General features: G+C 47.5%; 1 protein-coding gene and 1 pseudogene across 6 annotated transcripts; one reads left to right on the forward strand and one right to left on the reverse strand.

Moving 5' to 3' along the window:
• Window positions 1-390: 390 nt before the first annotated feature.
• MLC1 (modulator of VRAC current 1) lies at window positions 391-23,638 on the forward strand (the record flags this gene model as incomplete). Of its 5 annotated transcripts, none has more annotated exons than XM_084803214.1 (13): window positions 391-528; window positions 1,263-1,353; window positions 1,846-2,044; window positions 3,308-3,397; window positions 6,013-6,066; window positions 7,920-8,021; window positions 11,829-11,930; window positions 12,326-12,397; window positions 12,827-12,943; window positions 16,337-16,393; window positions 17,039-17,161; window positions 20,817-20,978; window positions 22,128-23,638. In XM_084803214.1, the coding sequence occupies 11 exons, from the start codon at window positions 1,850-1,852 to the stop codon at window positions 22,200-22,202; spliced, it is 1,149 nt and encodes a 382-aa protein (XP_084659340.1). In that variant the 3' UTR covers window positions 22,203-23,638. The 5 variants fall into 5 exon arrangements, with proteins under 5 accessions (XP_084659340.1, XP_084659341.1, XP_084659342.1 ...); XM_084803215.1 differs by having other exon boundaries at window positions 1,263-1,349; XM_084803216.1 differs by having other exon boundaries at window positions 1,263-1,322.
• LOC311579588 (small nuclear ribonucleoprotein F-like) lies at window positions 7,362-7,659 on the reverse strand (annotated as a pseudogene). Its single transcript has 2 exons — window positions 7,636-7,659; window positions 7,362-7,605 (listed from the first exon to the last, which is right to left on the reverse strand). The product of its transcript is annotated as a small nuclear ribonucleoprotein F-like (transcript).
• Window positions 23,639-23,663: the final 25 nt, after the last annotated feature.

Consider the following 23,663-nt stretch of genomic DNA (forward strand, 5'->3'; position numbering starts at 1 on the left):
CTAGCATGTGGTAGGCAGAGGCAGACAGATCTTTGAGTTTGAGGCCAGCTTGTTCTACAGAGCAGGTTCCAAGACAGCTAGGGCTACACAGAGAAACCCTGTCTCAAAAAAAAAAAAAAAAAAGAAAAGAAACTTACCAAAATGAAACACTTAAAAAAAAAAACAAACACACAGACAAACAAAAAAGACATAAAGAAAACACAGAAGAGTTTAATCCAGTTGGGCCAATTCCATGAATTCTACTGCTCACTTTAGTTCTCAGTAAATTTGGGGGGGGGGGGGATTCCTCAACTCATTTTAAAGAAGCTCCATTTTTTATTTATTTTTATCTTATGTGCATGGGTGCCATGCCTGCACGCGTGTGTAGCATGTGTTGCCTTGTACCCACAGAGGCCGGAAGGTGTTGGATCTCTGGAACTAAAGTTATAGACAGTTGTGAGCTAGGTGCTGGGATTGTAAACAGCCGTGCAGATGTTTGGAATTGAACCCAAGATCCTCTGCAAGAGCACCCAGTCTCTCTAGCCCTGGGTAAGTTGTTCCTAATCCTTTTTGCTTGATCGAAGAGCCTAGATGATAACGGAACATCCCTGATTAGAAACCAGTGGCTGAGCCCAGGCTGTTGTTCAAAGGCGGCTGTTTTGTTCAAGTGCGCTCTGGGCTGAGCCATTTTGCAATGTGCACAAAGAACCCGTTGCTGTAATTGCCAGGGCGCCAATGTCTCCAGGCAAACGAAGCACATTTATGTCCCTTGTCTCTGCCCAGTGAGCAGAAATAAAGGGTTCAGTTGGGACCGTTCTTGCCAAACCTTGGGGGCTGCCATGGGAACCCGTGGTGGAATTCCCAGCAGTTCAGGAGGCCAGCCTTGCCAAATCGAGAACGTAAAGGTTTATCTGGCTTGATGAAGGAGATTTCCATCGTGTGATAATGGGAGACAGAGAGAGACTGCTTTAAAAGACGTAGACCTTGGGGTAGTTTCCCCTTCCAGGACCGACGTTGCTCAAGATCCACATCCAGGGCTGGACTCTGTTCTCAGCATGGCTTCTCCTTCCAAGACCCCCACCTGGCTAGTATGCAGAGAGTGGGACCACGGGCTCTTCCTTTCCTTCTTGTATTGGGAAAGCTCCAAGCCAGTAGTTATGCAACCAAGACAAACATTTCTAGGATCCACTCCCCTAATCTCCTCATTGAAATTCAGGAAGCTGTGTGCCTGCCCCTGGCTGAAAGTGTAGTTTGGCTGAGCTTTTGTCCCACTTTATGAATAGTTCTTGCTGGAAGTCCATCACCCAGAGGCCAGCTCTCCCAGCAGCCGGAAAACAGCGGAGGTGAGCAAGAAGACGTTAAACTGCAAAGTAGGTGTGTCTTTTGTAATCTCGTGTTTGGTGACACTGTGTTGAGTAGGTGGGGTCCCCCTCTATTTGGCACTCATAAAGTTGGTGGCGGAAGTTGAAACGCACTATATCTGAAGACTCCGATGAAGCCTAAAAACTCTGAATCCAGATGGGGTTTGGGTAGTTTTATTTACTTTGAGAACTAAACGCTTATTCCTTGTTAAGTTCACGGCTCCAGAGTATGAGCATCTTTCTTTGTTTAAGAAAGTGTTTTTGCTTAAACCAGACACGGTAGTGTTTACCCATGCAGAAGTTTTAAGACCAGCTTGGGCCACATAAGTGACACTTCATCTCAAAAGGAAAAAAATTCTAAAGCAGTTTCTTGAAAACGACTTGTTGCAGTTGGAGGTTTTTCCGTTGTCAAAGTCCACGGTGATGTCACTGATGGGAGGGAAGGGTGGTCTAAGTCCGTCTCAGCTTGGCTGTATGTCACCCTCAGTAGCATGCCTGTTTCCAGCGCCATGACACGGGAGGGGCAGTTCAGGGAGGAGCTGGCCTATGACCGCATGCCCACACTGGAGCGGGGTCGGCAGGATGCAGGACGGCAGGACACAGGCAGCTATACTCCTGACTCAAAGCCCAAGGACCTGCAGCTATCCAAGAGGTTGCCCCCGTGCTTCAGCTACAAGACATGGGTGTTCTCTGTATTGATGGGGGTAAGTAACTCAACACCATTTCAGGGCACAACAAACACCATGTCCCCTCAGTGCTGGTTATACCTTACAGAGTGCAAGGCCCCATAGACTGGAAATCACTCTGTCCCAGCTGGGTCGGGCAGGAACAGCTCCCATGTTGGTGAGGTACCTCCTGAGTGCTGGAATATTTCTTTTTATTTTTCTTTTCTTTTTTTTTTTTTTTTTTTTTTTTTGATAGAGTTTCTCTATGTAGCCCTGGCTATCCTGGAACTTGCTCTGTAGACCAGGCTGGCCTGGAACTCAGAGATCCCCCTGCCTCTGCCTCCCGAGTGATGAGATTAACAGAGCACACCACCATCAGCTGGCGGTATTTCTTTTGCGTGTGTCCTGTCAGTTACTTTTCTCAATATCTGCCACGGGGCCCTATGCCCCTAAACTGTACGTATCCTGAGACCACAGGTAACCTTTAGCTGCATGACCTTGTACTCCTGCACAGGAATGGTGTGTGAAGAAGCCAACCCACACTTCAGGACGGCTCTGTGGAGTGAATTGACAAGAGTCGTGGCCAAGGCTGGGGTCAGGACCATGGAGCAGGAAGGGCTACAGAAGCCATAGGACTATGGGGGAACCATGGAAAAGGCTAAGTGGGGTGTAGCTTGAGAGCAGATCCACGCTAGCCCAGGGTGGGGCAGTGCCTTATGGAGCCCAGGACACTTGTACACAGTCTTGCAAATAGCCAAGATGCTTAAAGTGATATTTGGCCTTGAGTATGCACAGTAACCGAGGACCATGCTGCATGCATTTCTCTATGACAGGAGCGGGGTTTTGTGCAGCCATAGTCTGAGAGCAGTCAGACAGCAACCTCTCCCTTTCCACATCTCTAAACGGAATTTTCCAGATTCCGTTTTGAATCGCTTTCTGCAGTAGCAGGAGGGCAGGCACTTGTTTTATAGGCTCTGAGCCCGAACCTGGGGTAGGGTCCTGAATCCCCTGATATTACTGCCCTCTCTCTTTCTCTCTCCTCGCCGCCCCCCCCCCCCAGAAAAATGTGGCAATTTTTATTCTGGCACCAGAGGTGGGAAAGGGGAGGTCCACGCCTTGGCTTGTGTTGGCCCTGCCAAGAGGAGTTGCAGTCATACAGGACCCTCACACAGGCAAAATAAATAGCCAGGAGACTGTTGGTTAATGTGGGAAACGTCAGGTTGCAGTCAAAGGCTGCTCTTCTTAAGCGTCATATCATGAGACAGGCCAGTTATAACCTGAATCTTTGTCACTCTTTTGCAGAGCTGCCTTCTTGTGACCTCTGGGTTTTCGCTCTACTTAGGGAACGTGTTCCCTTCTGAGATGGATTATTTGCGCTGTGCAGCAGGCTCTGTAAGTGTGTTCCTCAGCCACATGGGCACCCTAATTCTCCCACTACGGGTTTGAGGTCCCGTGATCTGGGCTTTAAAGGCTTCTGTTAACCACTTGTGTGACTCCTTTCAATAGTTTTGAAACTTACCAGGTCTGACTCCATGTGTGGGAAACAACACTCGAGCCTGGTGTGTTGTGGTGCCTTTGCGGTCCAGCTGTCTTAGGTGCCATTAAGGAATCTCATCCATTGCCAAAGACTACTGTCCTCACAGGAGGAGGAAGAGATGGCCACTAACAACCCTAAGCTCTGTGGCTCCTGCCTCCCAGTGACTGGGCGGCTTAACCACAAAGCACACTATACTCTGAGTCAGCATGCAGTAGCTGGCTACGGTAGCCTCTTGGGACCACTCTACGGGTCCTTTGAGGTCCTGGACCCTCAGGTTCACACCCTATGCCTTTCCGTACCCAGTTGGTGACTGATTGTCCAGCATAGGCCTTTTCTTCCCTAACCTCATGCCAAGATCCCCTCCCCCTCCCACAGGACACCACTCCCATCAGTGGCCTGAGTTGTCTTAAAAGGCAAAGGGACACAGAAGGCTGGAGAGATGAGTCAGCAGTGAAGAGCACTTTCTGCTCTTGCAGACTCCAGGGCTCAGTTCCCAGCATCCATGATGGCTCACGACCATCTGTAATTGCAGTTCCAGGGGATCCAATGGCCTTTGCTGAGCTCTGTGAGCACTGCACACACATGTGGTATATACAAACACACACTCAGGCAAAACACTCACACACATATGATCAGCAAATCTTTTTTAAAAAGAAGAAAAGAAAGACAAAGGACACCCCGTTTCTTTTAGTCCCAATACCCCAGCCGTGTATACATGCTACCATGGACCTCTCTGTTATTTTAGAGTAAAACTCCTTGAAAGAATGTGAGCCACCCGTCCATGCCACCTCCTCTCTGAATGAGTCAACTGTGCCCTCATCACAGGAGCAGGATCACAATGATTCTGACTCGGATTGTTCCAGAGTAGCAATGATCACTCAGTCCCAAAGGTAGGGGACAGTCATATCTGCCTTGTCCCACCCCTGGCAGCTATCTTCCCAGATGCTAACACTTGGCCTTGGGGGTACCTGAGTAGGTCCCAAGCCCTACCTCAGGCCTCAACACAGGTTTCTCCTGCCTCCCATACCACCCACTCTATGTCCTATATAGACACTCCCACTGGCCTTTGTCCCATGAGCCCCCAATCTTCTTTGGCCCCACCTGCTGTTCTTCTAGGGAACTATGGTCCCGTTGCCCACACGATTGACACCACATGGCTTCCCAGGCCCAGGATGACCCACCTCCAGCTCCCCAGACACCTTCACTACCCTTCTTTCCTGGTCCTTCATCGTCTGGCTTTGGAGTCTCAGCAGAGTCAGATAGGGCCTCGGTGACAACCACTGAGATAGTAGACCCTCTTAAGTATAAGGGGACTCTTCTGTTTTGGCCACACAGATACTTTTTTTTTTTTTTTCGAGACAAGGTCTCTCTGTGTAGCCTTGGCTGTCCTGGACTTGCTTTGTAGACCAGGCTGGCCTCAAACTCACAGCGATCCGCCTGCCTCTGCCTCCCGAGTGCTGGGATTAAAGGCATGCGCCACCACTGCCCAGCCACAGACACTTTTTATTTCTAGGCAATTCCTAAACAATATTAAGTTATATTATGACTTCTGCTCGCATACAACTAAATGCTGGTTTTTTTTTAAGCCTTTAAAATATATCGTTTTTGTAAATTGAGAATTTCATACGTACAATGTATTTGGGCCATAGACTCCGTCCACTGCTTCCTCCATCCTCCCAGATCTATGTCTGACCTCCCTACTCCCCCTCATCATAACTTCATTTCTTTTTCTGTTTAATAATCCACCGAGTCCAATCTGGCCTGAGTCAACCTACCAGGGGCCACACTATAAAAGAATGCTGACTTTTCCTCTCCCCAAGTCATCAGCTGTCAATCACTTCTCAGCTAGGGGCCGGGGACTGGTGAGCCCCTTCTTCTCAAACACTGCTCTTAAATCAAATGACTTTGAAGTATCAAGGGACGTTCAGGGTTGAGGGAGCTCCCTGTATCAAGTAGCTAGACAGTGATGCTTTTTTTGTTTTGGTTTTTGGTTTGCTGAAACAGTGTTTCTCTGTGTAGCCTTGGCTGTCCTGGAGTCACTTTGTAGACCAGGCTGGCCTCGAACTCACAGTGATCCACCTGCCTCTGCCTCCGGAGCGCTGGGATTAAAGGTGTGTGCCTGGCCAAAGATTGTTTATTGTTATGAATACAGTGCTCTGTCTGCATGTGCACCTGCAGGCCATAAGAGGGCATCAGATCACATTATAGATGGTTGTGAGGCACCATGTGTGGGGAATTGAACTCAGGACCTCTGGAGGAGCAATCAGTGCCCTTAACCTCTGAGCCATGTCTCCAGCCCTGACAATGATGGTTTGCCAGTGTGACTCTGATAATTGCAGAGGCTTAGACTTTGTAACGCATGATTGTTTTATGCTAAGCTGGAGGTCTTCAGCTTGGTAGGCAAGAGCTCTAACGCTGAGCTACACATGGCCAACGATGTACAGTCACCCAGGTTCTGGTTTCTTTTCAGTGCATCCCCTCAGCAATTGTGAGCTTCGCGGTTGGGAGGAGAAATGTCAGTGCGGTAAGTTAGCCTCTAGAGCAACCTCTGCAGACCCCACAGTACTGAGCTGTGGAAAGCAGATGTTGTATTTATTTTAGCATATTTTAAATTTATTTATTTATTTTAAACATTTTATTTAATTTTAATTTATGTGTGTTGGTGTGAGGGTGTCAGATCTTGGAGTTACAGACAGTTGTGAGCTGCCCATGTGGGTGCTGGGAATTGAACCCCGGTCCTTTGGAAAAGCAGGCAGTGCTCTTAACCATGGAGCCATCTCTCCAGCCCCTATTTATATTTTATGTGCGTTGGTGTTTTGACTGCATATAAGTCTATATGAGGGTGTCGGATTCCCTGTGAGCTGCCACAGTGGGTGCTGGGAGTTGAACCTGTTGGGGGAGGGATGGTGTGATGTGTTTTTATGTTAATTACTGTTTCTTGTCTCTGTGACCCACCTTTTGATTAATAAAAAGCCATCCCACCTGGGCAGGGCAGAAGAGATGGAGGTGTGGCTAAGGGTCCCAAGAAGGAGAGAGAGGAATCCTGGGAAGAGAAAGAAAAAGACCTGGAGAAAGACTGGAGGAGGAGGAGGGGAGGAAGGAGGAGGAGGAGGAGGAGGAGGCCGCCATGGGTTAGATAGAGGAGAAGCACATGGCTGGCGTGGATGGGAAATTCGGCCCAGATTAAAAACATTAACAAGTATTTGGGATTATGGATGGGAAGTAGCCTGATAAAAATTAGTAAAAACAAATGACAAAGCTGGGCGTGGTGGCGCACGCCTTTAATCCCAGCACTCAGGAGGCAGAGGCAGGCGGATCGCTGTGAGTTCGAGGCCAGCCTGGTCTACAAAGTGAGTCCAGGACAGCCAAGGCTACACAGAGAGACCCTGTCTCGAAAAACCAAAAAACAAAACAAAACAAAACAAAACAAAACAAAACAAAAAACCAAATGACATAGGATTGGGGCAGGAATATGGGAAATAGTTTAGAGGATTAATGTCTGCCCTGCCTCAGGTTAACTAAGGCTATTTTAAAATATAACAAGTGTCTGTGTCTTGATTGATTGCTGGCCAGTTATACTAAAGTAATAATAATTATAGGCCTGATAATAAACATTATTAGGCCATACTGATAATACAGTTAATTTAAAAACAATAAGAACCCGGGGCTCTGGAAGATGGGTCAGTGCTCACCACAGCCATCGCTCGGCTCCTTCTTTAGGTTTTTGTTGTCGTTTTGTTTTTTGAAAAAAAATCTTTATTGTATAGAAATACGTATACGTGTGTGTGTGTATATATATATATAATCCCCCCAAAGATGCTATTCTCTCATTTCTCCATCTTCCTCCTCCTCTTCAATGCCTTTGATATAAAGGACATTATTACACCTTATCAGAACTTCGTCCAGATGTCCAGACAATGCCCCATCTATGTATTCACAAGCTGCATGTTCATGTAGCCGTCCACAGAGACCAGGTAGCCCCTGTACTACATTCCCTGCTTAAGTTTTACCATCACTGGCTTTCTTGTCAGTCCATTGAGTGCTTGGGACTGAGGGGTAAACTCTTGAGCGCTGCACCCCACTAGCCACCGACTCTGCCGCACTGCCGGGCCCTCATGACTGGAGCAGCTGCCGGTAACCGGACCGGCCCAACGCTCTCTCTCTTTTTTTTTTTTTTTTTTTTTTGTTTTTCGAGACAGGGTTTTTCTGTGTAGCCTTGACTGTCCTGGACTCACTTTGTAGACCAGGCTGGCCTCGAACTCACAGCGATCCGCCTACCTCTGCCTCCCGAGTGCTGGAATTAAAGGCGTGCGCCACCACTCCCGGCTCTCTTTAGTTGTTTTAAAAGAGGGAAATGCCCTCTGCTTTGTTTTTCAGATTCCCAACTTTCAGATACTGTTTGTTTCCACATTTGCCGTTACCACTACGTGTTTAATCTGGTTTGGATGTAAACTGATCCTGAACCCATCAGCAATAAACGTGAGTCACTGGAAGGGGCTGTAGGTCGCAATGGATTTCCTGTTTTCACCTGAGTCATGTCTTCCCACTGAGCAGGGGTAAGCCCTGGTTAAATCACAGAAAATGCGTTGCTCTGATCGACGAATGTTGAGGATTTTGCCCGTGCCTCTGAAGGAAAGAATCATCTTCACTGAATTCTGAGTTTATTCAGAGAGTCTACTGACAGATGAATTTTAGTGTCTATTTTTCCAACAGTGACAGGCTTGGGATGCAGCTCAGTGACAGAGCATGTGCTTTTAGCATTTGCAATGCTCTGGATTTTAGCCATTTACCACACATGTTAAAGCACACACACACACCACAATAGCAACATACTACTGTAGTTTGTCAAATCTATGATACTGTTGGTGTAAGGCATTCTGTTATTTTATGTGCTATTGAGAAAAGGGGGGTGGGAATTACTTAAATTGTGATGCTCAATGATAAAAAAAAAATTCTCATCAGAAATAAGGATATCCCATCTAGTTTTGTGAGAACAAAAATTCAAGGGACACCCAGGCCGCTGTGAGCAGAAGAGACACTGCTGACTGGGCACTGGGATCATTGTGTACACGTAGTAAGTTGCTGGCTACGAAAAGTAAACTCTATCAGGGTGCTCCCATGAATTAAAAAGCCTGGGCATTGCTCACGCTGTTATCAGAGTCAATTGTAAGGACCACCATGCTTAGTCTCCACTTTTCAGATGTCACAGACCTTTGTGGCTTAGTGTCTAATTTCACATACTTTGGATGTTATTTTTTTTAATTTATGTTTTGATTGTTTAAAGCTGGGAGCATGAATATAGTCATAGCTGAAATTGCCTCTCTCATCATCCTTCAGGGACACTGTTTGAGTAGATCAATGAACTCATGGACCACAGAATGCAATCGTACTGTATAGAATGGAACAGTAAACTGGATCCTTTTTTTTTTTTTTTGAGGGGCTCTTTCTTTCTTTTTTAAACAGAGGAAAAAGGTCCAACACATCTTCTTTAAAAATTGATTTTTCCCCTTAATAATCAAAAGATGACATAATACCAAGATGCAGCATTCACAGTTTACAATGGAGGGAGAAACTGAGGATTCCTTTGTATAGAAATCCTCCTTAGAGTGATGTCTATGCAGAGCAAAGGAGAAGGAAATAGAGAATAATTTAAGTAGGCAGACATCCAGTTACTTTGAGAACAACTTTATAAATTCCTTCTTTACTTTCTCAAACATATTTTCTAAGATATCTCTATTAGAATCAGCCATCAAATATCATCCATATAATGGTAAATTATGGATTGAAGAAATTTCTTATGAATTATTTCTAATGACTAGTGTATAAAATACTAACTCAAAGTAGGACTATTCAACATTCCTTGTGGCAAGACTTTCCACTGGTATCTCTTGGTTGGTTTTTCATGGTTAAATGTGGGCATAGGGACAGCAACTCTTTCTTTATCTTGTTTCTCAAGGGGTATTGAGAAAAAGCAGTCTTTTAAATCAGTCACTATGATAGACCATGCCTTAGGTAACAAGGAAGACAACGGGATTCCAGGCTGTAAAGAGCCCATTGGCTGAATGATGTTATTAGTCGCTCTCAGATCTGTCAGCATCCTCCTTCCGTGATGGCTAATCTTGCTTGTATACTTCACTGCATCTGGAATCAACTAAAACCCAAGCAAGCTGGGGACAGCTGAGGAGTTTTTCTTGATTGGATCATTTGAGGTGGGAAGGCGTACTCTAAATCTGGGCCACCCTTTCTGGTGGCAGCCCACAAAAAAGGACATGGAAGACAGCCTTTGCTCGCTTGTACTGGCAAGTTCATCTGTCCCGTCTCTAAGACATCCTTTGCTCATATTCGAGCCTACTTTTTGGATATTCCAACATAGACTAAAGGCCAGCAGCTCTCTAGGATTCTGTTTTTGTTTTGTTGTTGTTGTTTGTTTTTTTGGGACAGAGTTTCTCTGTGTAGCCTTGGCTGTCCTGGACTAGCTTTGTGGACCAGGCTGGTCTCGTACTCACAGCGATCCACCTGCCTCTGCCTCTGCTGGGAATAAAGGCATGTGCCACCACACGAGATTGGGACCACTGAGACATCCAGTATCATAAACTGAATCCTTGGCCTCTCTGTCAGGAGACATCCATTGTTGGACTACTCTGACCACAGCTATGCCACTCAGATAAAGCGTAGATAAATCATACAGTCTCCCCTCACACACACACTTCGTCAGTTCTGTCCCTCTAGAGCAGCAGATCTCTAAGCTTTTCTTTACCTGATACTTGCTCTATATCAGAACTCAGATCTGCTTACCTCTGTCTCCTGGATTAAGGAGTGTTTGTATTCCAGCCAGATCACAGATACCTACAAGATCTTTGGATGTGATCTCTTGCCAGAACATCCATGTTCTGAATTGTCATTCCTCTACAGTGTATTGTCAGGATGCCAATGAAGCAGGCACAAGGATTTATTTTAAAATATCACCCATATGTTATTGGTTTCTGATATCACTGTTATGACATGAGTACACAGTCTTATGGCACTGATCCTTTGTCATTTGCCAAGGTTCACTGTGTGGCTGTAAACATTTGTGTTAATTATTTCTGTGTGCTGGGGTAGGAAACACAGCTCAAAGGATTCATATAAGGCGTGGTTTTGCTCCTTAAACATTAAATAAACAGTTTATTTAAATAGTCATTTGTAAAATTTAAATAAATAGTAGTTTATCTTGAGCAAGATAAAAGAATGACCAAAGACTGGGGAACACAAGCTCAGGTTTCCTTGAATAACATGTTCTGCAGTGGAAAAGAGGTATTAGGAACCAGAATAAAAAAAAGTCCTAAGTCGATGCACTTATCAGATATAGTGGGGTGGACATCAGGTAGGCAGGCCAGCGATGGAGGAGTAGGCAAGTCACTTTCTTATACTTTGCAGACGTCATAACATATTTAGCTTTATGGTGTTGGAAGCTAGAAGCCGTTTAAGTACACATTGCAAATGATTTCCCTAGGAGTCACGGAGCTGTTAGGCCAGAGGAGAGCTATTGACAGCGAGTGACTGTTTGAGGACTAAGGGCTGACCCAGGTGATTTGGGCTCTTTATGTGCCGCATTCCGGTTCTCCACAATCATGACGTTCTAGTTACTCAGTCGTGTGGAATTTCCCACCCAGATGAGACTTCTGTAGGGAACATCAGCTTCTGGGCCCAGTGGCCCATGGCTTGTCCTTAAATAAGCCTTTCAGTAAGAGTAGTTTAAAAACCAAGATCCTGGAGCCGGGCGGTGGTGGCACACGCCTTTAATCCCAGCACTCAGGAGGCAGAGGCAGGTGGATCTTTGTGAGTTCAAGGCCAGCCTGGTCTACAAAGCAAGTCCTGGACAGTCAAGGCTACACAGAGAAACCCTGTCTCGAAAAACAAAACAAACAAAACAAAACCAAAAAAACCCAGGAACCTGGGGCCGGTGGTATGGATTAGCAGATGGTGCTTGCTGCCAAGACTGACAACCTGAGGACCCAGAGGTGGAAGAAAATAACAGACTCCTGCAAGTTGCCCTCTGACCTCCATGTGTATGCTATGACTGATGTCCCCATTCCCAGTGAATAAATTTAGATATCAAAAAGTTTAACAATGTACAGAGAGAGAGAAACGAAACTAAAAAGAAGACCAAACAAAAGAGAGGCAGTATGTTGCCCATAGCTTGCTCAGGCCTATGCCAAGGCGAGCAGAGCCTGGTTGGCCAGCTGAAGGGAGATGGTAGCTTGCTGGGGAAAGGACCAGTGTGGCTGAGGCACGCTTCCTTTGCAGATTAACTTCAACCTCATCCTGCTTCTTCTCTTGGAGCTCCTCATGGCAGCCACAGTGATCATCTCAGCCCGGTCCAGTGAGGAGCCCTGCAAGAAGAAGAAGGTGTGTCCCACGGCTACCCCACCCCCCATGGCTCTGAGCTGGGTCCATCTGCAGGAGGCCATGAGTGGGGGCGGGGTACTGGTATGGGTTGAGGGACTGCTAGCCAAGCCTAGGGAGGCGATGGCACAGCACCACCGCCTCCCTAGTGTCCTTCCCTTCCTGTCCTATTTCCACGAGTGTCATTGGAAGATGAGGTCTGCTAAAAAAAAAAAGTCGGTAAGCTCAAATTGCAGTGGCTGGACATGTGCACATGCAGGGGGAAATGTTTGCACTTGAGTCTCTCTCCAGACCGAAAGGCTGTGACATTAAGGCTTTTAGATGTATACTTCCTACCCGTGGCAACCAGCACCCACGCCCAGTATCCTATGGCTCCACGGGGATTTCCTTTTTTCTAGGGTTCCATCTCGGATGGCGCTAACATTCTGGATGAAGTGACTTTTCCCACCCGGGTTCTGAAATCCTACTCCGTAAGGATCCTTCTTCTTTCTCTGGTTTTGTTTTGACACAGGGTCTGCCTGTATAGCCTAGGTCTGCACTGAGCCATCAGCGCTCCTAACCCAGCCTCCCCACCCCCCATGTACTGGATCCCACCACAGGCTCCTGCATCACTGTATTGGGCTGGGGCATCTGGCTTGGATTCAGTTCTGCCCAGGAGTCTCACTGTGCATCTGGTGGGGCTCCCACCGCCATCCACCTCCTTGGCCTTGTGCAGTGATTTCTCCATGGTCAACCCAAACAGACCAAAGAAAGGCGCCTACTGAGCCCATGGCTTGCCTTGGGGAGGGCTGTATCTATACACTGCGTTCTGGGACTTCAAGGGTGTCTCTTCTCTCACTGTGGGAGCAGACCAACTGTGTGGTGGCCTAGCAAGGTGACTGTGTCATTTCTCCCCATAGGTGGTAGAAGTAATTGCTGGTGTCTCCGCTGTCCTTGGTGGGGTGATCGCTCTAAACGTAGACGAAGCAGTGTCGGGCCCGCATCTCTCAGTGACGTTCTTTTGGATTCTAGTGGCTGTGAGTACTTCCTGGATGGTCAGCTTGTCCATGCATAGCTAGCTAGACACAGTTGCAGCCACAGTTTTGAGATTCCCTCCTTACACCTTACAGTTTCTTTTTAGCACAATGTGGTAACATTCACACAGGAATGCACACAGGAGAGCCCCCTGTCCGAAAGAATCTGGGAACAAGGATTAAATGTATTTCTATTAAGCTTTATCTTAACTGCTAGTATATTACTTTCACACCTTTCTAAGAAATCCAATTATTTTACATTAAACACCACTATGATAAACATTTAGACCAGACCTAACATGTGGGAAATGTGTGACATCTGGTCACTCATTTAGACATGATCCTTTTGCCATTTTAAAGCATTCCAAGTTTACCCACGTGCTATAGTACTGCTCAGTGTCTTAACAGTGTGCTGGGTTCAGGTGCAGCCAAGGCTGGCCTGGGGCTCCTGACACTCCTCAGGACAGTCAGTCTAGAGCGACTCCTCCCCATTCGTGATTTCCACACATCTCACTTCTACTCTGAAGCTGGTATCTACTGTGGTGTGTGTTTCCAAATGTGGGCCAACGTGGTCACTTTGCACCATGCCTCTAGTGACCTGCCATTGGCCCTGCTTTGTCCCATATGGCTTGTCTCGATAGAAAGACATTTAGATTATGCTTCTGCCATCTTAGAGGACAGGACACCATGAGCATCCTCCACCTACCTCACCCGTAGGCCTCTGAGCCAGAAGTGGGCGCTGAAGCTTGGCTGGGCTGCTTGCCTTCTGATCTAGTTTGCTTTCAATTGCTGTGCTGAAACAATATAACTAAAAGCAGCTTGGGGAAGAAAGGGTTTATTTGGTTTACACTTTCATGTCACAGTCCATCACTGAGGGAATTCAGGGCAGGAACTTCAAGTAGGAACCTGGAGGCAGGAACTGATGCAGAGGTCATGGAGGAGTCCCACTCACTGACTTATATCCCATGGCTTTCTTGGCCTGCTTTATACAACGCAGAACCACCAGGATGGCATCATGATGCCCAGGGCCCTCCTACATCAATTATTCATCAAGAAAATACCTCCTGGGGCTGGAGAGATGGCTCAGAGGTTAAGAGCACCGTCTGCTCTTCCAAAGGTCCTGAGTTCAATTCCCAGCAACCACATGGTGGCTCACAGCCGTCTATAATGAGATCTGGTATCTTCTTGTTGTGGGCAGGCACATGTGTGGGCAGAATACTGTATAAATAATAAATAAATCTTTAAAAAAAAAAGAAAATACCTCCTAGACTTGTCTACATGCCAACACTTCTCAATTGAAGTTTCCTCTTAGAAGACCTAAGCTTGTGTCAAGCTGAGAAACACACACACACACACACACACACAAACACACACACACACACCAACCACTAACCAATACATCTTCTTAATCTTTCTGTTCATCCATAAAAAGACAAACACCCACCAAGGCTGTGCGGTTCAGCTCCCTGCCAGGGCCCTGGCCACCTGTGATCACCTTAGTGAGCTTCATTCCTGGGGGATTTGTTCCTTCTAGGTGAGCCCAGAGACAGGTGCAAAACACACAGTTCTTCCTCTGAAAGAGACAGAAACGGGTCACTACAGAAATAGAAATCTCCTACAGGTTCAGGGTGTGACCTGAATCTTATGGCCTCAGAGAGAGAAATAATAATAATAATAATAATAATAATAATAATAATAATAATAATAATAATTAATAATAATAATAATAAAGAAGAATGGTCTCATCTCAGTGGTCTGCAGTGCAAACCTGGCTATGGAGTTACATGCTGAACTTCTTGGGGACTAAGACCAAAAATAAACAAAAGACACTTGCTTTCATTCCCACCCCTATTTCCTGAGTTAATCCAATGAACATAACCCCTCCTACATCTTCCTCCAGGACCTGTCTGCTAAAAATGCCCCCTTCTCCTTCCTGGCAAGATACCCTGGGTCCTATCCAGTGTTGACCCTGTCTCCTGGCCAGCCATACCTCTACACAACATGATGTCACTCCCCGAGGGCATAAACAGCTTGGAAATGAGTATGGACACTTAAGGAGGTGGGCCTAGGAGTTAAAGAGAGGGAAAATTCCTCCAGTGGTAGTGACCCAGTGCCACTAACCTGAGTACTGGCCGAAGGATACTCAGAAAGACCAGCCCTGTAAACTCCTAAGAGCCAGACACGGGTCTGGAGATGGGGCTGGGGCTGAAGTCTATCCTTGGGGTCCACATGGGCTAGAGACACATGGGCTTTATCGCAGCTTGCTGGTTTGTTGGGGCCACTCCAGTTGCTTCCTAAGTGGTTGTTTGATGTCCACTGTTCTCATGTCTGCACTTGCTTCTGCTGCAGCCAGAGAGCGCTTTTGGAAATATCAGTTTTGGAAGAGACTCCTGCCTTGACGGTTCAGGATGCTTCGGGACCTGCTCATATAAATCCACATCTGCAGCTAGACCCAGTGTCCCCCTCCCTCTTCACTGGGGCCCTTGACAGGTGCAGACCCCTTCTTGGTGTTATCTAGGACCAGGTATCCTTGGGCCAGTGCAGCTATCCTGGGACACAGGCATTTCCTTCACATTTGCTCATATGGATAAGAACTTTCCAGCTGAGAGACAGGTCAGGAGCTCCTCAGGTCGTTTAGGGTCCTTGGAACCCCTGGACCAATGGCTCAGAAAGATGACCAAAGCGCTCGCCTCGCTAAGCTCTTTGTCATTGCCACTGTCACTGTTTGCCCACTCTTGTGAAGTTGCGAACAGACATTTTGGTAGCCAGAGAAGGAGCCCTGGAGCATCCCTAGCCCAAGATTAGCAGACCTTCCTCTCTCATCCCACAGAGGTACCAGCCTAACCCAAGCAGCTCAGGGTTCACTTCTCAGGAAAGTCCATGAAGATGCTGGAGGTCCAGGGACATCTCTACGAACCGAGATTAGCAAGGAGGCACAAGGAAACTCCAGTTTGGCTCTTAGATAGATCATAAAGCAGAGATTTCTCTTCATACTACTTTTGGGACAACTAAACGCTGTTGCGGATAGGTCCTCTGCATTGCACTGTGTGTGTTGCCCCAGGATGTAACACATAGTCAAGCGACCAGGCTATAAGCAGATAGCATAAATCACAGACATGACAGGTGGCAGCAAGGTCATTCCAAGGGGACTTGGAGGTTTGGAGTGTCACTCTGCCACTCTTGTAGCCTTTCTACAGGAGACTCAAATGTTTAAACAAATAGTCAAGGATCAAGCAGCTACCAAGCCTATGAGAAGGCTGTCCTGTGCCTAGGCCACTTGTACAGCCCTGGCTTTCCTTCTACTCAATAGAAGGGCAAAATCATCGGGGCAGGAGTACAAGGTTAGGATTTGGTTTCTTGAACACCTGCCTCTCAGTTTTTCTCTTCTCTTCCCAGTGTTTTCCAAGTGCCATTGCCAGCCATGTGACAGCAGAATGTCCCAGCAAGTGTCTGGTAGGTGAGGCCTAGTCCTTCCATTGTGTCATGGGTTACACTTCGGGTGTGGCTTAATAGAGGCTAAGAAGGAGAGGCCAGTGAGGGAGGAGGTGGTCAGTGGGAAGGGCCAGGGCAGGCACCATTTCCCAGGAGAAGATCCATAGCTTTCCTAGGGACCCAGTGGCCCAGCTACCCTGCCTATGAAAGCAAGAAGTGAGCACTTTAGGTTTGGAAGCCAGAAATCCCTGTAAGCAAGAGACGTGGAGAGACCATTCCTTTAGCCTCATCCTCTCTCCTGTGGGGCTGGTTACCTGTTCCCTGGCAGTCTTCGGGCCCACCGGTTCTGCAAATGAGTGTCTGTACTGGCTTGAATGGCCCTGGCACCGAGGGGGTGGGGTGGGGGGGTAGAGGTTAGAAGAACAGATCTTAGAAGAATGGGAGAAGTAAACAGCACACAAGAGCTGGTTCCCCCCCCCACACACACACACACCCCACATGAGATTAGAGAGGTGCGTATGACAGTCAGAAACTCACAGGTCACACCTAGCACTGAGTGAATGAGCAGCCACTGTCTGAAGCCACACAGCGATCCGGCCTCACAAACTCACAGGCAGGTAAATGCTGGCCACACCCCCTACCCAGCCTCATCTGCTTCCCTGCCAGGTGGAGGTGCTCATCGCCATCAGCAGCCTTACATCCCCACTGCTCTTCACTGCCTCTGGATATTTGTCCTTCAGCGTGATGAGAATCGTGGAGATTTTTAAAGATTATCCACCAGCCATCAAAGTATGTATCTGTTGTATTTTTGCAACTCCTTGGTAACGGAGCCACGCACTCTTAGGGGCCTGAGGAGATGGCTGGGGGCATCCGCTGTATTCCTGGCAGCGGCCAGAACAAATGGGCACCCACCTGAACAAAGAGGCTTGGCCCAGTTTCCTCCGGGTAGGCTGGGTTGTGTGGGAGTGAGGTGGGATCTGATTGGCTTTCTCCATGTTGGTTCTGTCCGCACTGAGTGTTCTGGTTTCTGCTCATTGCTTTGGTTCTCCTTGCTTTTATCTGCCTGTCTTAGTTCAACCCTGTAATAGGCCCCCACTTCCTTCATCATGACTGTGGCTTTCCTCTGTCTTCTGGCCACCCATGGGCATCTCAAGTTCAGACATCACGTTACCAGAAGACCCACTGGGGTATCGGTCAGTCTTGCATTAAGTTCACTGGTAGATCTGAGGATTGGAAGTGTTCTGACTCCGGATCATTTTACATAGGATGTCACCAGGTGGGACTCCTCCGGGGCCTCTCAGCATAAGTCAGGACTTAAACACATGCCACGTAGATGCTTGGCATTTGTTTCCAGGATAAGTGATTTCCCTTCACAAGTCTATTATGAAGAACCTCATGTGTACATTGAAAAGGCAGTGCCAGCTCCAGCGAGGTGCTCCAGCAGCTGCCCTTGTGCTCAAACATCCTTGAGAGTGATGGTGGCATGGCTGTCGCACTCAACTGGAATGAGTATCAAACTCTGATAACCCAACCCTTCACGTGGTCACAATTAGATGGTCCTAAAATAAGAACAGTCCTCTGCATATCTAAGTGACATTGTCAAGGCTAAGAAGGCCAGCGTTGATACGTGATATTGTTTAAGCCCGTATTGATCTTCACGACTGCTTTAGATCAGGATGTCTTGCACTTTGGTCTTTTTTCTGCTTGGGCAAACCTTATCCCCTGATGCTGTCTGGAGTGTGGCCCCCACCTATGTGTCTGTTTCTAATGCTCCTGAGTACATTAAGGGCCCTGGTGAGGTGTAAGATTGTGGTGACAAGCTCTGTCCGCAGCACTTCCCCTATGAGCTGATAGGAATGGCCAGATTTCACATTGCTCTGCCACTCCTGAGGCGGCAGATTGCAAGGCAGACAGCTTTGGTTTTGGTTGGACACCACCGAAGACTCCCAAGGCCTCTAGTATCTTTAGAGTATTGTTGGCGTTCCTCTTTCTATGCTGACCTTGACCCAGGTGCATCCAGAGGCCACCTGCCCGGTGAGTGCTCCTGTGGCCATCTGTCAGTCTTTCTACCTGGGCACTAAAGACAGCCTTGGCTCTTCCTTTCTGACCTGATCAAGACAGGAGCAAGGCACAGAGCTCAGAATCTGCCTCCGTGTGGTCTTCCTGCGTCAGGTCACTTACAAGCTTGCTTGGTGAATGAAGCTGGAAAGAATTGTATGTTTACAGATATTTGTTTGTATTGTTTCCAATTCAAGTTGAGCATTCGCAAGGATGTTCCCCCACCCCCCACCCCCTGCCTTGAGTTCTTTTTTTTTTAAAGATTTTATTTATTTATTTTATGTATATGAGTGATCTATCTGCATGTACACCTATCCCTCGGAAGAAGGCTTTAGAGGGTACAGATGGTTGTGAGCCACCATGTGGTTGCTGGGAATTGAACTCAGGACCTGTGGAAGAGTAGATGGTGCTCTTAACCACTGAGCCATCTCTCCAGCCCCTGAGTTCTTTTACTTGATTTTTTTTTTTTTTGTTTCTTTGCCCCTACTCCAAACAAGGTGTTTCTGATGACAGTTAATATCCCTCTACTTAATTTTGTCTTATAATAGACACATAAAATGACCAACAATCACAAGAAACCATCATTGCTACCAATAGCCCACCTACTGAGTTTGTGTGTGTGTGTGTTTAACATTAATACCACTAAAGAGTGGCCCTCATATGCTTTGTGACAAAAATCCCTTTTCTGTGTATGATTTTGCTAAGTGATAAAGTCCAGCCTTTGTGCCCATCTCATGTGAATTTGAGGGCCAACACCTGGGAGAGATTCTGGATGTAGTCAACATTAGGGATTGCTTCATTTTGCATGTTAGTGATATTTTAGAGCATAATACATTTACATTGTTCAAAAGACAAAGCTTACAAAAGGTGCCCTCAGAGCAGCAGGACTGGCAGCCTGCTTCCTCAGCAGGGACCACATTGTTATAAGCTTCTCTCTTCCCTACCAAGAAAGCTAGGCCTTCCAGTCTATTCTGTGATGGGGGTCATTTTTTAACCCAATAATTGATCTTGGTGTTTTTCAAACACTCAGAGGGATCAGAACTTTTCTGTGCACTTTCATTAGTCTGTTCACATGTTACCCCACTGACTTGGCAAGTCCCTCGTGATGGGAACCGGGCTATTTCCAGCTGTCCACTGTTATGAATAGCTCCTGCTGACCAGCCTTTGTGCATATCTCCTGTGAATATGAGGATGAACTCCTGGGAGAGAGACTACACAGAGAGCAGATGTAGCTGTATTCTTAAGTTCTCACTGGAAAGGTTTCCAGAGTGTGACAAAACCACGGAGCGGATGCGATCTTTCCCAAGACGCTTCATTGTTGCCGAAGCCCCATCTAAACACAAATCCCCGTTTCCCTCGGTCCCTTGGCACACTTTCTCACAGGCCGTGCTCCTGCGTGCAGCCCTCTCCTTGTATCCATCCCCTGGCTGCTCCAGCTTGTCACCATGTGCTCGGTCTGTCTGTACACCTCCTCCTTCCCTTCCAGACGGTTGAGGCATCTAAGTACAGAAGCACCTCTCTGTGGGACACACATAGCTTTTGCTCTTATGCATGAATTTCTTATCTACATTCCTGGCTCCATATCATGGCATTGACACTGTGTGTGTGTGTGTGTGTGTGTGTGTGTGTGTGTGTGTGTGTGTGTTTAAATTTTTGTGACAGGGTATTGTTATATAATCCAGGCTAACCTTGATCTTAAGATCCTTCTGCTGTCAGGGCCTCCTGAGTGCTGGGATCATGGCCTTACATCATCCTGCCAATCATCTCTCTGTCCTTTGTGTGTTAACATTTAGTTGCTCTGTGTTCCTGTAGGTTGGTGCCGATAGGCACCCACCTGGTTGCTTTGTGGGTATCTCTGAAACACTCCTTAATGTATGAAGTGCATTTTATTGCCTCTGGCCCCTGGGCTGTTAAGACAAGGACTCTTGCCCTGTCTTCTTGCTCTCCCTATGGCTTCTTCCTCACCATCATCTGGTGTGCAGGTCACTTTGCTGGTAGGTCTGGGCCCATGACTTTTCTTCAGCCTAGGGCCCTTCAAGGCCAATTGTATCAATTTCAGGGCTGTTTCCTGCCGGTATAGAATTGAAAATTTTGGTCCTTCCTTCCCTTTACACACTAATGCTCTTTATCCTCCCTCTGCTTGCTGGATCAAAGGGGTGGAAGGAACACAGCCTGGGTCCTTTTAATGCTTGCTTGCTACACACAAGCTAGCAGAATCGGTTGAGTTGGGATGCTATAATTCAGACGACTGAAACAAGAAAGCCGGTTTGGATTTCTAGGGCTTGCTGGCCAAGGGGGTGCTCTGGCTCTGTGGAAGCTGGAGGCGAGGGGAGAATTGGCAGGAGTCTGCCTCTGGGCCTGCTCACATCTTGATCTTTCCTCATAGTCCTATGATGTGCTCTTGCTGCTGCTGCTGCTGCTGCTGTTGCTTCAGGGGGGCCTCAACACTGGTACAGCCATCCAGTGTGTGAGCTTCAAGGTCAGTGCCCGGCTGCAGGCTACATCCTGGGACACCCAGACCTGCCCCCAGGAGCGCCCAGCAGGAGAGGTGAGTGGCCTCCTTCCCAGGATGCCCCATTCTGGGTCCTCAGAGGGTCTTTGTGAGGTAATGGACCTCCTCCACTGATGCCCTTCGATATTTGTTGTAATGTTTTGTGGGATTTTTTTTTTCTTTATTTGCAGTTTTAAAAATAACCTTTGAAGCTGGGTATGGTGGCGCACACCTGTAATTCCAGCACTCGGGAGGCAGAGGCAGGCGGATTGCTGTGAGTTCGAGGCCAACCTGGTCTACAAAGCGAGTCCAGGACAGCCAAGGCTGCACAGACAGACCCTGTCTCAAAAAATAAACAAACAAACAACAACAACAACAAAAAACCTTTGAACTAGGTTGTTTTTTAAAGGACTAAATGAGTACAAACCCAGAGTTTACAGTTCCACTTTCACAGAGAAAGCCTTCCCAAGACTTCCACAGAAGGTGGCACATTCTGTCAGGGAGGGCTGGCCCTGCCTGGCATGTGGGGCTTCTTGCGACTAGACATGTCTATTCTGTGGCCAGTGGGCTGGGAGTAGCCAGTTCATGGTGACCTGCATGGGACTCTCCCTTCCTGCCCATCCTAAGTTCTGAGACCACTGAAACTGAGGCTGAGCCTGTTACCTTCACTCTGAGCCATCTGTCCCGGCAGTGTCTTCCTGGACAAACTTGCCTATTACCATCAAGGAAGTGACCTAGTTGTTCTGTGCCCAAGGAAATATTCAGGTCCTATCTCTGACCTGGGCTACATGAAATCTACCTGGGTCTGTGTCCTGACCAACAGGCCACAGAGCCAGATGAATAAGTTGTTCTCGCCAGCTGATTCCGGAGCTGTCCATGTTAGGAACACAGAATAAGTGTGTAGGCCAGCAATTCCCCTACCTGGTGTCTGGAGGTGTGCATCTGTCTGTTGTCCACTTCCTCTGCTGCCAGTTGCACACCCATCTTAAAGCCTGCCCCATTCCACACCTACAGACACTGTGGGAAGGGATGTGGGGATTTCTAAGACGCTTTGTCCCTTTTCTAATGTCCCTCCTCCCTCCATTGTCTTCACATCTGAAGAAGCCTCCATAAGGACACATGAGATGTCCCACGGATGCTGCTGACTCTGCCTTGCTTCCAGGTCTGACACTGATGAGGTCACACTGCCCTTGTCTTTTGTCACAGGTGGCCCGAAGCCCCCTCAAGGAGTTTGACAAAGAGAAAGCCTGGAGAGCTGTGGTGGTGCAGATGGCCCAGTGACTACAGGATAAAGAAACCGAGTCTTGGTGTCTGCCTGGCCCCCAGCACGTTCACCAGGACAGACTCTAACTATCATGCAGCTACGGCTTTCTAACATACTCTTTTCTTCCTGTGAGGGCGGCCCAGGCTGCAAGGTGGTTTTTCATTCCCTGTAGCAGTTTAACTTCGAAGCAGGCAAATGTTGACGGTCACGCCCTGTCAGGTGGATCTGTTCTGAACTTCTCAGGTGACCCTGATGGCCTGGGTGATCCTTGTTTTTCAGCCCTCTTCACTTCCTGACTGGATCCTCACCAGGATCTGGTGTTTTGGCCTTTAGGGCACTTCCATGCCTCTGCATGCTTGCCACAGTGCAGGGATGATTTGGCTGTGAGAACCGCATTAGCTTTTATTAAAATCATGGCTGAGATAAGTTTGTGTACCTGTCTTCCCAAACCCCAGGTGACAGCAGGAATCTCCCAACTGACAGGAACACCAAGAAATCTATAGTAAGTTGGATACTTGGTGAAGCTGAGAGTCCTTTTAGGAATTGCTTTCTGGCTGGTGATTTCACTGAACCTGTACATGACAGCGGTTTTGTTCCTCCTGTGGGAGGCGAGCTGCAGTTCTCAGAAGGACAGTGTTTCTTTACTGAGACGGGGTATCAATGGGTCCCCTTCCAGGGAGGCTAGTGGAAAGAACAGAGGTGTATTTTTTGTGCCCCCAAAGAACTGTCATGGCCAGAGTGCCATGCTTCTACGTTTCCCACTTCTAGATGCATGAGACCCTGCCAGTAGTCATGAGAAGTGTGGTCATAAAGCCAGGCGTGGTGGCGCACCCATGCCTTTAATCCCAGCACTAGGGAGGCAGAGGCAGGAGGATCTCTGTGAGTTCAAGGACAGCCTGGTCTACAAAGTGAGTCAAGGACAGCCAAGACTACACAGAGAAATCCTGTCTTGAAAAAACAAAAAAAAAAACAAACAAAAAGTGCACTCATTACTTTCAGTCCAACAGGAGGATGCAAGTCAGGCACCTGGAAGGTGGAAGGTAGCAAGGAAAGCAGCTCCATCTCCAGTGTTGGGGCATCCCTGTCCTGTCTGCATCTTCTGCAGCTCCAGAGGGCTGGGCTGGCCTCAAATAAGACCCCCGAGAGGCCATTGCTGCCTAGGTGCAGGGCCTTCTGGGCTCTGGGCCTGCTGTAGTTCTGCCACATGCTTGCTGTTTGCATGGGGAGGGAGCCATGGGCACACTGGGCTGGCAAGGCATCTGCTGCAAGGCCAGAGACTTGAACTTTCAAGACCAGAATGAGACAGCAGAAAGATTACAGCTGGCTTGCACTTTGTAATTTTAGAGAGCTTAAAAAGCGACTGGTATAAATGCGATCTAAAAACTGTGTCTTGTATGCTTTTGTGTGATATAGTTTAATATGCTTGAACAATAAATGCTAACATGCAAATGTGGTCATAGCCTGTTAAATGCTTCTGA

The sequence above is a fragment of the Acomys minous genome, assembly GCF_964271855.1.
Source record: "Acomys minous genome assembly, chromosome: 12".
Taxonomy (NCBI): Eukaryota; Metazoa; Chordata; class Mammalia; order Rodentia; family Muridae; genus Acomys; species Acomys minous.